At 52.2% G+C, this 13,691-nt stretch overlaps 8 protein-coding genes across 8 annotated transcripts; 5 read left to right on the forward strand and 3 right to left on the reverse strand.

The window, feature by feature from the left end:
* Positions 1 to 155: 155 nt before the first annotated feature.
* On the forward strand, positions 156 to 614 carry N7474_005702 (DUF5310 domain-containing protein; the record flags this gene model as incomplete). Its single annotated transcript, XM_057197117.1, has 3 exons — positions 156 to 183; positions 236 to 471; positions 528 to 614. 3 exons carry the CDS (start codon positions 156 to 158, stop codon positions 612 to 614), a joined length of 351 nt encoding a protein of 116 aa, XP_057054513.1.
* A 76-nt stretch (positions 615 to 690) lies between these two features.
* Positions 691 to 1,965, reverse strand: N7474_005703 (putative transcriptional regulator; the record flags this gene model as incomplete). The annotated part of the gene is made up of 2 exons (XM_057197118.1): positions 691 to 1,632; positions 1,717 to 1,965. The coding sequence occupies 2 exons, from the start codon at positions 1,963 to 1,965 to the stop codon at positions 691 to 693; spliced, it is 1,191 nt and encodes a 396-aa protein (XP_057054514.1).
* Positions 1,966 to 2,545: 580 nt separating this feature from the next.
* On the reverse strand, positions 2,546 to 3,133 carry N7474_005704 (uncharacterized protein; the record flags this gene model as incomplete). The annotated part of the gene is made up of 1 exon (XM_057197119.1): positions 2,546 to 3,133. One exon carries the CDS (start codon positions 3,131 to 3,133, stop codon positions 2,546 to 2,548), a length of 588 nt encoding a protein of 195 aa, XP_057054515.1.
* Positions 3,134 to 4,323: 1,190 nt separating this feature from the next.
* Positions 4,324 to 5,079, forward strand: N7474_005705 (flavin-linked sulfhydryl oxidase; the record flags this gene model as incomplete). Its single annotated transcript, XM_057197120.1, has 2 exons — positions 4,324 to 4,484; positions 4,548 to 5,079. 2 exons carry the CDS (start codon positions 4,324 to 4,326, stop codon positions 5,077 to 5,079), a joined length of 693 nt encoding a protein of 230 aa, XP_057054516.1.
* Positions 5,080 to 5,546: 467 nt separating this feature from the next.
* N7474_005706 (coatomer subunit alpha) lies at positions 5,547 to 9,520 on the reverse strand (the record flags this gene model as incomplete). The annotated part of the gene is made up of 6 exons (XM_057197121.1): positions 5,547 to 5,801; positions 5,854 to 6,941; positions 7,001 to 8,899; positions 8,959 to 9,278; positions 9,341 to 9,390; positions 9,491 to 9,520. 6 exons carry the CDS (start codon positions 9,518 to 9,520, stop codon positions 5,547 to 5,549), a joined length of 3,642 nt encoding a protein of 1,213 aa, XP_057054517.1.
* Positions 9,521 to 10,086: 566 nt separating this feature from the next.
* Positions 10,087 to 10,743, forward strand: N7474_005707 (uncharacterized protein; the record flags this gene model as incomplete). Its single annotated transcript, XM_057197122.1, has 1 exon — positions 10,087 to 10,743. The coding sequence occupies one exon, from the start codon at positions 10,087 to 10,089 to the stop codon at positions 10,741 to 10,743; it is 657 nt and encodes a 218-aa protein (XP_057054518.1).
* A 184-nt stretch (positions 10,744 to 10,927) lies between these two features.
* On the forward strand, positions 10,928 to 12,225 carry N7474_005708 (uncharacterized protein; the record flags this gene model as incomplete). The annotated part of the gene is made up of 3 exons (XM_057197123.1): positions 10,928 to 11,808; positions 11,866 to 12,080; positions 12,140 to 12,225. The coding sequence occupies 3 exons, from the start codon at positions 10,928 to 10,930 to the stop codon at positions 12,223 to 12,225; spliced, it is 1,182 nt and encodes a 393-aa protein (XP_057054519.1).
* Positions 12,226 to 12,719: 494 nt separating this feature from the next.
* On the forward strand, positions 12,720 to 13,570 carry N7474_005709 (beta-class carbonic anhydrase; the record flags this gene model as incomplete). Its single annotated transcript, XM_057197124.1, has 5 exons — positions 12,720 to 12,805; positions 12,888 to 12,925; positions 13,011 to 13,132; positions 13,190 to 13,368; positions 13,513 to 13,570. The coding sequence occupies 5 exons, from the start codon at positions 12,720 to 12,722 to the stop codon at positions 13,568 to 13,570; spliced, it is 483 nt and encodes a 160-aa protein (XP_057054520.1).
* Between the last annotated feature and the right edge of the window lie 121 nt (positions 13,571 to 13,691).

Raw genomic sequence — 13,691 nt, forward strand, 5'->3', positions numbered from 1 at the left:
AGTGGTCGAAGGACGTTGGACGGGGGCTGCGGGGCGAAGGTGGTTGGTTTCACGGTCGCGCGACTTGGGTTCGAAGAGAAAGAGATGGGAGTGACGGAGACAGGAATTAGACCATGCCTGCCTATCTGTGTATCGATCTGTCTCTATGGACAGGGATGGGTGGCCACGACCGAGAGTGGGAGGGTAAGTTAGTGTAGTGGGGATGGATGGGGAAGAAAGAAGAAAGGGTGTGTAGTAACTAGTGTTTTGCCAAATGTTGTCCACAACGACTCTCCGCCGCCTTGTCTACCATCTATCTCCTTTTCCCTTCCACTCACTCCACTCTCACCACCCACCATTATGGTGAGTAGCTCTTGTCCACACAATAGACCCTCCTTTATTGACACTTTACAGGCCAATCTCCCCAACCTCCGTCGCCTCTTCGTCGAGGCCAGGACCGAGGCCGAAGAGAACGAGTACTCGCGGACAGCAGTACGTGACTTCCTACGTCAGGCTCAAGCGCAATGGATTGCTGACGGCCGGAGCAGTTCTACAACCTCGTTCTGTTTATTTCCTCAATCGCTGTCTTCAGCCTGGCCGCTCAACGCATGAGCGGACCCAAGGCCAGCCGATGATGGATGAAACACATACTTGATTCTTCATGATGATGATACACAAGCAACCATACCAGGCAGGCCAGCTGCTGGACCGTCAATCCGATTCTTCGCTCTCGTCATCCAGAAACGCAAGCGCCTGATGGCTACGAGGAGCCTGCCTGCGTCGAGGCTTTGCATCGCTTTCCTCGCCCGAACCCATCCCCCATTGTTTCGCGCCCTGCTGGACCTCCTCCAAATCCGCCTTCAGTTCCCGCTCCTCCCGGATCTGACTCGCCTTTTCCAAGGAATACCGGCCCTTCATGCCAGCGTCCTCCAGCATGTCCTTGAGATGCCTGATTTTTGCCTTGGGAGTCTCGTACGGGGCTAGTTCTCTCCACCACATCTTGCGAATCCCGCACTTGACGAGCCACCCCTGTAGTCGCTTGATCTCGGCCTGATCGGGATCGAGATCTTCGTCCTTTGCTTTGGGTGCAGCCTTTTTCCCTTCCTTTTTCGAACTTTTTGCTGTGGCCTCGGTGCTCTTCTTTCGTTTCCGCGGAGGCTTGGGCTCTTCGTCTAGGACCACAGACATCTCGCTTTCAGAGTCATCCTTGGCGCCCTCGTCTGCGGCTGGCTTTGCAGTATCGGGATATACCTCAACGTCTGAATCTTCCGGCACATCCTTCTTGGGGGCTTGTTTCTTGGGAGTGTTTTTCACGGAAGATTTCCTCTTGGGCTTTTTGACTTCTTCCTCGCTCTCCTCAAAGTCACTTTCCTCAGTGGCCGTGGTTTGTTTTTTGGAAGCCTTTTTCACGGGAGCCCTCTTTTTGGGCTTCTTGACTTCTTCCTCGCTCTCCTCAAAGTCATCTTCCTCACTGGGCAGAGCAGCCTCCTCTTCATCAGACACGGGCGTCTCAGTCTTTTGGCGCTTTCTCGGCTTGGGTGCGCTGGCGGATTTGGTTCGTTTCGGGGCCTTCGTCTCCGGCTTTAGCGGCGGCGACGGGGATTTGACAATCGGCGCAGCTTCTTGCGACTTGGCCGGATTATCTTGTACGTTCTAGGGAAACAGAACACGACGAGTTAGTACCTGTTCCCAACGCGCACAGTCAAACTGTAACCAGTAGACAGTAATGAAACGCACCACCTCGTCCTTAATGATGTGATCACTTCGCGCCTTCCACTCGTTCGTGCTCTTGAAAAAGCCTTCTTCCAGACCGAGTTTCTTTTCCACCGCGAGTCGCACTCGTTTCACGGTCAATTCCTCCAGGTTCCCGGCCTTGAAGACCGTGGCCACGGCTTCGCGCAATGCCTTCTCCAGCGCATCGTCCGACGGGACGGACGGTTGCTCTTCGGAATCGGAGGATGAATGGATGCTATATTTGGGTGGCATGGTGGCGGTATATGTATTGAGGACTGGGGGTGTCACTTGGACTCCGAGTTCACGACGCGACGGGATCGTAGGTGACGCGTCCGTTTATGGCCCGCCGGGGACAGTATGGGATGCGCGCAAATGAGCTTTCCGTTCTTTCCAGTAGTAGGATCTGGATGTTTCTTCAACAGGCTGCAGCCATCAATCAACAAAAGAACGATCCCAACCGAGTCCGTAGGTATCTCAGTCAGTCCCGTCCGTCAGGCGCGGGTGGTGTCACGTGATTGGGTTCATAGTTTGGTTGGCATTTGGATGGAAGATGAACAGCGTAGCAAGGAATCATAAAATGTACCATCCGATTATCAATATTCGAGCCTTATTCAGATTGTCTCAAGATCGCTGTCTACGCGTATATTTTGTTTTATCTTCTGACTCCACTTGGGAAGAAGCACCCAGGCATTGAGCTGAGAGGACAAAGTAGCAAGGGTGTCAGTACATAGTCTATGCTTGGCAATTGGTTAACTCTGGACCGAAGTACATACTGCCCTCATCACAACTCAGAAACTGCAGCAAAGAAACGGCCAATTTCTCCAGCTAATGATCACGTCTCCTGTCCAAAGGGCGGGTAGGCAGGGGCTTCCGCCTCATTGCACGAATACTGAATGATGTACGGATTGGGAACACTGTTCGGGCCTAAAATGACCGTCCCATCCGGCGCTGTCACACTGATAGCTTCAGTAGCCCCTGTCTGGGCATTAGCATATATAATGCGGAGCGCATAATACTGTCCGCGTTGCAGTTCCTTGGTGAATGATATGAGCTGTCCTGACGTTGGGCTGAAAGCTGCGTCCTCTAGATCCGCATTCGACCTGGTCCACCCGGAATATGCTTTTGGACCTATCCAATAGAGTAAAAGGTCATCGGAATGGTGGGAGGTGAAGGTATAGTTGCCGCCTTCGACAGCGTAGATATAACCGCGCTGGTTAAGGGCAATGTAGGTAACTGTGAATGTCCCAGGAGAACCGTAAATATGAACAGGCACCGATGGGCCCCCGGATAGAGACATGTAGGTTGTCGTGTTTATATAACTTGGGGTGCGGGTTTTCAAAAGGGTCGGGTCGAAGCTGGAATAATTCGTGCCCGGCACATTATCTTGTTGGTCAGGGTTAACGAAGTAGGCCCACTGCATGCCGGAGTTATTGAAGCACGCTCCTTGGCAGCAGGAACTGAGACTAGGACACTGATTGTTTGGAGATACGAAATTAGTAGTCTTGATGGAGAATAAGCGTCAGTCTGGCTTACCTGATTCCCACATGCGCCACAGTTGTTTCGGTCCTTAGACGTATCCACGCAGCAATGATCACAAAGCTTCTCAGAGGAGTTTTGCTTGCAAGGACCGCATTCATAACAGGGCCCAGTCTTGAAAAGTGCAGGGGTGATACAGTCCAGTAAGCCAAGTCCGTGAGACGCGCACCATATATCGCACTCTAAGAATCAGAGGTCCTCGTTGCAAGGACCCTTGCCCTTGGAGGCAGTGCTGGTACCAATGATACCTAAATTTGATGAAATTAGTATAATAGCATTTAGGTGTTAGCGGTAGCTCAGCTTACCGAGCAGAAATATGGTAAGGATCAATAGCTTCGACATCTTGGTTGATAGAACGGCAGAAGGCGTGATGGTACTTCAATTTGCCCTTGTTTTAAGAGTCAGAAAGTCCAATTCGGATCTTATGGACCGCGGAGAGATGCTATCCTTTATTTATATAGCTAGCATCACTGCAGGAGACAGGGTCTGTCATAGTACATAAGACTTTCTAAGTCAGAATAGCCGATGGAAAATTCCAATGTGCCCAATTCTGCTCATAGACGAGAAATTTCTTATATTTATTGACACGTCCCCCCCATGATGTCCGCCACTGGATGCCCTGTCCATGTGCAAAGTCAAACTCTCCGAGTTGACTTAGCCATTCAGCGGTCAGTTGGGGGGATCCGTCCTGGATCTCGAACTGGTGGAGACGGTGAGGACACCTAATCGACCTGAAGTGAGCTTTCAGTTTGTTCGGTGTGCACACAGCAGAGGCGCATCTTAGGGTCGCATAGTGGCGGCTCACCCTGTGATCTGGAAGCAGTGGCAACTAGAAGCGGTGACTAGTTAAAAACCTAGTTAGTTAACTAGCTAAAGTTAACTACTACCACCTTTTTACTAATCAAGTCAATTCCACTCGTGATTGTGGTTGTCGTGAATTGCATTTCCTACGGTACTTTCGGGCCGGCGGTGATTGGTTCCTTGTACTTGACAAATCCATCTGCCACCAACATTATTATTCCCGTCTCTGTCACTCCCCAGTCCATCGGACCTACGACAAAACTCCCGGACGGCATGGCGGAGGTTCCTCCCGAGCAGATGGACTCGCAGGCCAGAGCACAGGCCCATCTGTTTAACCAGCAAACTCCCAGCGCATCCTCCAAGGCGGCACAAGACAAGGACTCGAAGAAGCCATTATTACCCAAGGGAGTGGTTCTAGACAAGGATGGAAAGCCGTACGCACCTATACTCGCAAGCATACTATGTTGTCAATAACAAGACCACTAACCCTATCACAGCTGCCGCACTTGCACCTCCGTCGCCTCATGGCGAGCTCTAACAAAGCAAGCCAAATCCGACTCCTCAACCTCAACCTCCAGCACCTCATCCTCAGCCACATCCGCATCCGAGGCCGCCTTCGCCGCTGCGGCGGCGGCCGCCTACGGAACAACCCCGTCAACAAGCACAACGCCACCAGCAGACTGCCCACCGGATGTCGAAGAGCTCGGCCGCTCAACCTGGACCCTCCTGCACTCGATGGCGGCCACATACCCAGAAAAAGCAGACACGCAACAGCAACGGGACATGCAAGGCTTCTTGAAGCTGTTTTCGCGTCTGTATCCCTGCTGGGTGTGCGCGGATGATTTCCAGGCGTGGATGGCGCATCCGAGTGGACGCAATGAGCCGCGGCTGGGCGGTCGGGCGGAGTTTGGGTGGTGGATGTGCGACGCGCATAATGAGGTTAATCGGAAGTTGGGGAAGAAGGAGTTTGATTGTCGGTTTTGGGAGGAGAGGTGGAGGACTGGGTGGAAGGATGGACGGTGCGATTGAGGGATGTATGATTCTCGTTATGGTGCCGGATGATGATGGAGTTCTATGATGGAGTTGGAGTTGGACTTGTTTGGGGGTTTCTTTTTATTCACCTCTCTCTACTCATATGTTGATACCTAGACATCTCTGCTTTCCATGTACGATATACTATACTTTCACCATAGCCTGTCCAATCTATTTCCATCGATGTAACTAGGACTAGAAGAGAAAACACAAGTTGGCATACAAACTAGGATCGCTAAAGAATTATTGATCTCGCGTACAAACAGGAAACAAGACATCTAGACAATGGGTTGTGCAGGAGTAAATTTTCTCTCGCTCCCAGTCCCTCCAAAGCGCCGCCGAACACAACTTCTCCCCAATCACACAGACAATGGACCAAAAACCCATTTTTTATAACTTCATGTCAAGAGAAAAAGAAGAGAAGAGGGGAAAGGAAACCGTCAGACTTCATCATGCTGTAAGTTCTAGAACTGATTCGGCACGTAGAGACGGAGGCCGCTGGCCGGGGCGCCGATCTCCGTCACCTGGGATATCCGGCACACGGTACCCTTATACTGCGGGTGGTACTTGGCACCGGTGAAGGGGTCCGAGACGCTGGGAGAGCCACTGTAGATCGGGGTGTGCGAGGCGGCGCAGATGTCGAACTCGGCAAAGGGGTCGAAATCGATTTCAATCTTGTCTTGCGGGTTGCGCTCACACTGAGTCTTGATCTTCCGGGCCTGGTTGCGAGAATTAGCATAGATGGTTTAGAACATGACCAAAAAGTCTTACCTGGTCTAGAAGTTTGGCGGAGCCGCCGTTGGCTAGCATGCGGTTGGCGAAGCTCAAGGCAGATGCGTAGTTTTTGTTGGTGAAGGCGAATTTCATGGCCGCCATCAGCGCCAACTGCCGGTGAGCGACCTCGAGCTTGGGGATGGTGAAGTATGCAGACAGCTCAAGTTTCCGCTTGAGATCAGCCTCGTCATCGGTGCCGAGCGCACGATGCTCCAGCTCAATCGACATCGCAAGGATGTATTCCCGAGCACTGGCGATGATCTTCTTCGCCTGCTCCACTCCCTCTTCAGAGGACACCGTGTTGACGAGAAGAGTGTGCAGGATATCCTTGAAGATGCCAACTCCATCCTCCAGCTTGTTGGCGCGCATGGTCGCATAACCTTCTTGGAGGGCAACCGTGGCAACGTACTCCAGATCACGCGGGATAATGGGCAGCACCTTGCGACTTTCCGTCTCGTCAACCGTTCTCCGCACATAGTTGACCAGCGATGGCAGGCCAGCACTGGCGGGGAGGTAGGTCTTCGACGCCTTGTAGACCTCCAGGAAACGTTGCTTGAGAGGAGCAAAGTTGACAGCGCCTACCTGGCGGTTCAGGAGCTGCATAGCAGTGTCAAAGGAGCCAGCAGCAACATGGTCGGCTGCCAGCGGAGAGTTACGAGCCCACAGATCGGCCTCAGAGCCGCCTGCTCCAGCATCGGTGCTCTCAACGTTGACAAAATCAACGTCCTCTTCGACATTGACATCATCACCCATGTCCCATCCGGAAGCATCCTCCTCTTCATCTTCCAGAGTATCACGAGCAAGAACAGCTTCCTGCTCCTCTTCCTCAATATCGAAACCATCAGCGCCGGCCTCCTCGTCACCGGCTCCAACTTCTCCGAGCAGTGCTTTCTCGAAGGAAGAGTGGCCAGCAGTCTTAACCGGCCAGTTGTTCTTGAAAGTCGGCACAATAGGGTGCGCAACCTTCAAGGCCTCCTCGACTTGGGGCAAGTTGATTTGGTCTTCTGTGAGACCACAGGCCTCGAGGATGGACTCGGCCTCCTCGGTCATGCCATGCGACTTGGCGGTCAGATAAGCAAGAGGATCTGTAACAAACAATTAGCATGTTTCATAAAAAGCAACCAAGGCAGAATCGGCAACATACACAAATCCACCTCCTTAAACATCTGGATCCGGTCCTCGACATCACCACGATAGATAGCGTTTTGGAAACGCGAGGTGAAGTCACCCCGGTGCTCAGCGATCTTAGCCATCCGAGCAAGCTTCTCCTGGTCACCCGTGGACAGATAGAGGAAAGAAAGCTTATCGAAGTTCCGTTGCTTCTGATAGGTCATTTCGACTGTCTGGTGGTTACCGTGGGCCAGGGCCTCAACCCCGAGTTTATTCCAGTAGTTAGGGCGATCAAGCTCGCGCGCCATCTCAGTAGCGACCTCAAGGTTTCCGCATTCGAGAGCAAGGTCAAACCGGGTCTGGGGATCTTGGACGAATTGCAGGGCAATCTCCGGGTAGCCCTTCTTTTGCAAGTACGAGATGATGCTCTGGCCAACCAAACTCGAGTTCTTGATGATCTGCAACATTTCGTCGTAGTTTCGCTTGACCAGGGCCAGCTTGAACCGATATTCGGTAGGATCAATTTCGAGGATGCGTGGCTGAGCACTGCGGTCGAGGCAGTAGACGTTCCGTCCTTTAACGCGCACCAGGTACACCGTCTGGTCGAGAGTGCGGATAATGCCGTTGTCACCGTTGAGGAGCGAGTACTTGACATGGTTCAGGGTCGAGTAGAGAAGCACACCGGCGTCATCCCAGGTGGCACTCTTGATCCGAATGGTCTCGTGCAGAGTGCTAACCTGCTCGAGGGTCTTGGTCACGATAGTCACATTGTGCTTGCTGAGCAAAGCACAGTAGAGACCGTCGTTCGACCAAACCACGTACTTCACACCGCTGACAGCAACCTCTGCCAACGCCTTCTTCTGCTGAATGTCGAAGAGAACAACCGACGTGGGGGTGATAAAGAGGAGACAGCCAGTGCCACCAAAGTAGATGTCGGTCGTGCCAGCCGGAGCCTTGATCGTCTTGGTCGTAGAGTTGCTGAGGTCCTTGATGTCAACCTGCTGGTTGGAGGGATTGAAGACGGCAAAACGGTTACGGGCGACGAAGACAGCAGCTGAAGCCTGACCACGCAGAGCATCCGTGGGCTCGACGGCTCCGGTAGGATCTCTGGGCAGGTGAATCAACTCGTAAGTGCCATTGTCAGCCGGCGAAGTGACCAGAATGGCCCGCTCTGCCGGGTTGTAAGAGACTGTGCGCGGAGGGACCCAAGGAGAGCCGAGCTTGCGCAATGAGAGCATCGGGGGCGATTCAACATTCTTGCCGAAGTCGTACGACTTGACGTGCTTCTCCTTTGTGATGTAGAAGAGTTGGTTCATATGGATGGCAGACGCAGGGCGCTCCCGCTCCAGCTTGAACACCATAACACCAGTATCGTGGCCCGCAGCGAACAGGTTGATCTCGGGGTGCGCAGCGATAACCCAGAACCGATCCGTATCACGCTTGAAGGATTGCACAGAAGTCCGCTTGTTAAGGTCCCACACTCGAATGGTCTTGTCCTCGCCAACGGAAAGGATGAGATCCTGGTGCGGGTGGAAGAGACAGGCAGAGGCGTTCTGGAAATGGCCGCGGCAGGTGTCGACTTCCCATGCCTTGGTTTCACTCATCCTCCACAGCTTGATAAGCCGGTCGTCGCCCGCCGACACGATCAAGGGCAACGTCGGGTGGAAGGATACCCAATTCACCCCACGGTCGTGGCCCTCCAACACAAATTTCACAATCGCATCGGTATTGCCAAACATATCGGCCTGGTTGGGATTGGAGCGGGCCATCTGATCTTCGAAGCTCATGGTCGTTGGGGCTGAGTGCTTCTTCCGCAGTCCGGAGATATCCCAGATACGGACCGACTGGTCCAAGGAGGCGGAGGCGATGAGGTCTTCGGTGGGATGGAACTGCGCGCACATCACATAATGGTTGTGGCCGGTCATCGTACAGACTAAACAAAACGCAACCGTCAGCGATGTTACCAACTCAGATGGCATGGATACTACTCACTCAATGATCGGTTCTGCCAATTCCAGATTCGGATGGTCTGGTCATCGGACGCAGACACGATCCAGGGAAGTTCATGGTGGAAGAAAACGGTGCGCACGTAGTCCAAGTGACCGTTCAGGGTAAACAAACACCGCCGAGTCTGGGTGCTCCAGACTTTGATCTTGTAGTCGTCGCCTCCCGAAACAAACAGGGGCTGGGTCGGGTGGAAATCGATTCCTCGAACGGGTCCATCGTGCTCTTCGAATCGGTCAATGAGCGTTCCCATGCGGTAGTCCCACAGCTGGATGGTCGAGGAGTGAAGGGAGACGAGAATCCATGGCCTGGTGGAGGGTCAGCGTTGATGCTCGGGCGTGTTTAGGGTCACCCCGCGGGACCAACTGACCGTTTGGGGTGGAATGCGATTCCCTTGGCTCGCGAAGATTTCGACTCAAACTGAAAATGGCAGAAGAATTAGCAGCTGCAATTGACCACGACGACGGAGTTGGCGCCCTCGAGACAGAGTGGTAAGATCGGGGCCAATCGAGGGGCGTACCTTTGTGAGCATGTTTGGAGAGGACTGCATCTTGGACAAGTGGCCGGAGCCGCACCATAAAAGTAGCAAGCTCCGTTAGGCAGTGAAGAGATCACAGCAACCACCGCATCCACCGAGAAACCAGGGGAAGAGGGGGTGGGGGGAGTGGATGAAGATGGGCTTTGAGGTGAACAGACAACAAGAGCGAGGGTAAACTAAACGTGGACTCTTGGTGGAAGCGAAAGGTCGGGGCCAATCAGGGGGAAGGCGGTGAGGGAAGACTATAGGGATGGCCTAGGCAGACAGGAGGATGGGCTCGAGAATTACGATCGGGTCATGAGTGCTCGATTTAATCATCGACTTGGCGACATTCAGCATGGGTCATCTTTTGGCGTTGTCGACTGGACTTCGTGGGGGTCGGTTCGCGGTGGGAAGCATCTGGAACGGATGATGTTCCCCTACGGTAGACGGCCGAGTTTCTAGTTACTTCCTTCTCCTTTGCTTCAGCTCTCTCTCACCTCCCACAGAGATACGCAATTCAGTATGCCACTCAAGCTAGTATTCATCCATGTTCCATCACCATGCCGGAATTCTCTCCTCTGAGCCATTCAAGCCCGATGCATGACTCAATTCTGCACGAAACGGACTCCGACATTGCCCCGGAGGATCTAAGGAGCAACACCTCTGCGGACGGCAGTGGCCATAGCTTGAATGAATCAGGACCGTCAACACCGCTTCATCCCGCAAACAATGTCACAGTCAAACCATACGCCATCGAAGAGCCCGGCGATGAGCCGGACGATGAGCCGGACGATGAGCCGGACGGTGACCCAGCTCCGGTCGCCCAGAAAAAACTACCTTGTCTTCCGGACAATTTTGAACGCTGGCAGCGTGAACTGGCCGATTCCATGAATAATCTGGACTCGACCACCGACGTGGCCACCGACTCTTCCCACGCATGGGCCCATCCAAGTAGTCCCAAGAGAGGCAAGAAGAGAAAGCCAACCGGCACAGGCCCCCTCCACCCTCTGAACAGCCACCCGTTCAGATCGCGAAACAAATCACATGAGACCCGAGCTACAGGACTCTGCCCCAAGAGACGACGACGCAGCAAACACCCCAAGGAAGATAATCCCGTGTCGCTGCACGATTTCCGAGAAGCTAGAGAAGCCCAATCGAGCACCAGCTCGAGCTCTGACATGCGATCGACCGATATGAGCAGCACGGAGACGATGAATGATACTCCGCTGGGCGACGAGATGGACATTGACTGATTTGATCCGCGAGAGCAGCACGTGACATACCAAAACGGGCAATGGTATCGGATTACGTCATTTAGATCTCATCACCGGCCTCAAAACGATTCCCAAAATCAGGGTTCTGGGAGCTTGCCATCTTCTGTATCTTCTATGATTCTCACTCGAACGTTGCCAATTGCTCGCAGGAGTGTTGATCGCCATGTCTACTCGAACATCCTCCCGTCAAGCAGCCCAAAAGGCGAAAGAGGCTATATCGAGCACCAGCGAGGTAAAGGAGACTGGATCTAAGCGAAAGGGACCAGTGCAGAAGACTCCGGCACCAAAGCGAGAGAAGAAAGAGGCCAACGAAACCAAAGCTCCAGAGCCAGCCACAGCTGGAGAGCCCGCTACGGAAGGTGTCAAGGAGGAAGCTAAACCAGCACCGGAAGCCAAGCCAACATCGGAAGAGAAGAACTTGCCGGATGGACGGGCCAATGGTTCTCAAACCATTGAGGCTGGGGTTCGAACATCCGAGGAAAGAGAGAATGTCGTGTCATCCAACATCCTCGAGAAGGGCATCATCTACTTCTTCTTCCGTCCTCGAGTGAATGTGGAAGATCCGCACAGCGTAGGCGATGTTGCCCGAAGCTTCTTTGTCCTTCGACCCACTCCTAAGGGTGCAGAGCTTGATCCCAGCCAGGGACCGGTCGACCGGGATGCCAGATGCCGCTTGATGCTTCTCCCGAAGAAGAAGTTCCCCACTTCAGCCAAGGAGAGAGACATGGCCTTTGTGGAGAAGGCCGGACAGACCATGCAGCAATTGCATGAGAACTTTATCGCGGGAGAGAAGTATCAGACTTCCACCCGGGGTGAACGAACCGTGGAGGAAGCCAGGCCCTATGCAGAGGGTGTCTATGCGATCACATCTACGCGCAGAGCATCCCATCTGGCTTATATCTTGACTATACCTGCTGAGTTGGGCGATATCCAAGAGAACTTCGGCTTACGCAACAAGGGTAGCTGGATCGTCCAGTCCAAGAATCCGAAGTTCCCCGGCCCATCTTTTGCGCAGTTGCCAAAAGAACCGGAGTACCCTGAACCGTGCGTATAAGCCCACAAAAATGGAAAACATGGAGCAGCATTGCTAATTTTTTCTAGGGTTCGCGAAAAATTCGGTGACCTGCGATGGATCCCCCTCGAGCCTGAGTTCCTTGACTATCCTAATGCCCAATTACTCATGATTGGCGAGGCCCAGAATGAACTTGGGAAGGCTGCGACCTCAGAAGGGCACAAGGAAGAGCATGAACAGGAGCCTGGGCAGGAAATAGAAAAACTGGAGCAGGAAAATGAAAATCGCGTCGAGTCTCTGCAGGGTAAGACTGGACATAGAGCTGCTACCGAGTTTACCGTCAAGCTAACATTTTTTTCTCAGGAGACCAAACTATCTACCAGGACCTTGGCCTGGAAGCTCAAAAGTATCCTTCGTTGAAAACCACTTGGAACAGTACCAACCCTTAATTATTGACATCCCTCCAATGCTTTTTCATCAATATGACTTTTTTTTCGGGTCCTAAGATGGCTTGAGCCTATTCAGCCTCTTGGCTGACAATGTTTGCGGTCTCAAATGTGCTTTTATTATCGGAAATGTAACGGACAAAAAAAAAACTGGAAGACGTAAAAAGCCTATCATGGCGCAACTCAAATCAGACCAGCACACGTAAAGCGAGCTCTCAAAAGCATATCATCATAGTGCATCTAGCGCGTAAAGTAGGGAACTATTATTGGATATTAACAGAAGAGGAAGAACACCCGAGCTGGTATGATGGCTTAATTGGCTTGCCACCCATGTTAAAGGTGTATCACGCCATCCTAGCTCAGACTAACAGAATATCTCCTCATGCTGGACGGCAAAGACATTCAAATGCGGGGAAACCATCGCCTTAAATACGTGTGTCCATCTTCTAAGATCACCTTGTCATTTCCTTTTGACTTGATCCTGCGAACCCATCATCATGTCTGTGGCCAAAGAAGTCGAATTAGCGAATGCGCACTATGCCGCGTCCTTCACTAAGGGGGATTTACAGCTTCCCCCACAGAGGTAATTCGTCACATCTTTGATATATCCTAGTTCCGCCATTTGAGAGCGTAAAGTGAATTCTACCATCTGACCAAAACTACAGGAAGGTGGCCATCGTGGCATGCATGGATGCTCGACTAGGTAGGATCCCCTACCTGAACAAATTTCTGCCTCCAAGTACTTGAAACCATCTCACATCACAGTAAAGACACTGCTCGCGCTCTAGGTCTCGAAGAAGGCGACGCCCATGTGATTCGCAATGCCGGAGGCCGCGTAACCGATGCACTGCGAAGTATCATTATCTCGCAGCAGTTGCTCGGCACTCGGGAGATTATTATTGTGCACCACGTATGTAGTCGTTCACTAAGATGATATTATTAACAAGCGCTGAATACTCATGTTTAGACCGGTTGTGGGATGCTCACTTTCACGGACGAGGTTATTCGTGACAAGATCCGTTCAGATCTGAATCAGAATGTGGACCATATTGCCTTTCTGCCTTTCAAGAATTTGGAGCAGAGTGTTTTGGATGATATCAAACTCCTGAAAGAGGATAGTTTGGTCCTGGATGTTCCGATTACAGGGTATGTGTATCAAGTTGAGACTGGGAAGATTGTTAAGGTGGGAGAAAGTAAATAGGCATTTGATAGTTGTTGAATGTAGGCAGAGAAATCTACCAGCTTCCCGAAGCCTGATGCAATTGGGACCGCATTGACAATTGTTTATAGTTGCGTTTTCGTAGCATTACAGGCAATGTCCAACCCCACGATCGTCTCGCTATCCTAGCAAAATTTGGAGTAGTACCCACAATACTCTTCACGAGACGGGGTCCAACGTGGTGCATACGTTTTCCTCGATGAGGAGCAGGCCGAAATTATATTGATTAGTGTTAGTGCTAAGATGGCCT

This window comes from Penicillium riverlandense, assembly GCF_028828495.1.
Source record: "Penicillium riverlandense strain IBT 135883 chromosome Unknown utg000003l_segment0_segment0, whole genome shotgun sequence".
In the NCBI taxonomy this organism is placed as follows: Eukaryota; Fungi; Ascomycota; class Eurotiomycetes; order Eurotiales; family Aspergillaceae; genus Penicillium; species Penicillium riverlandense.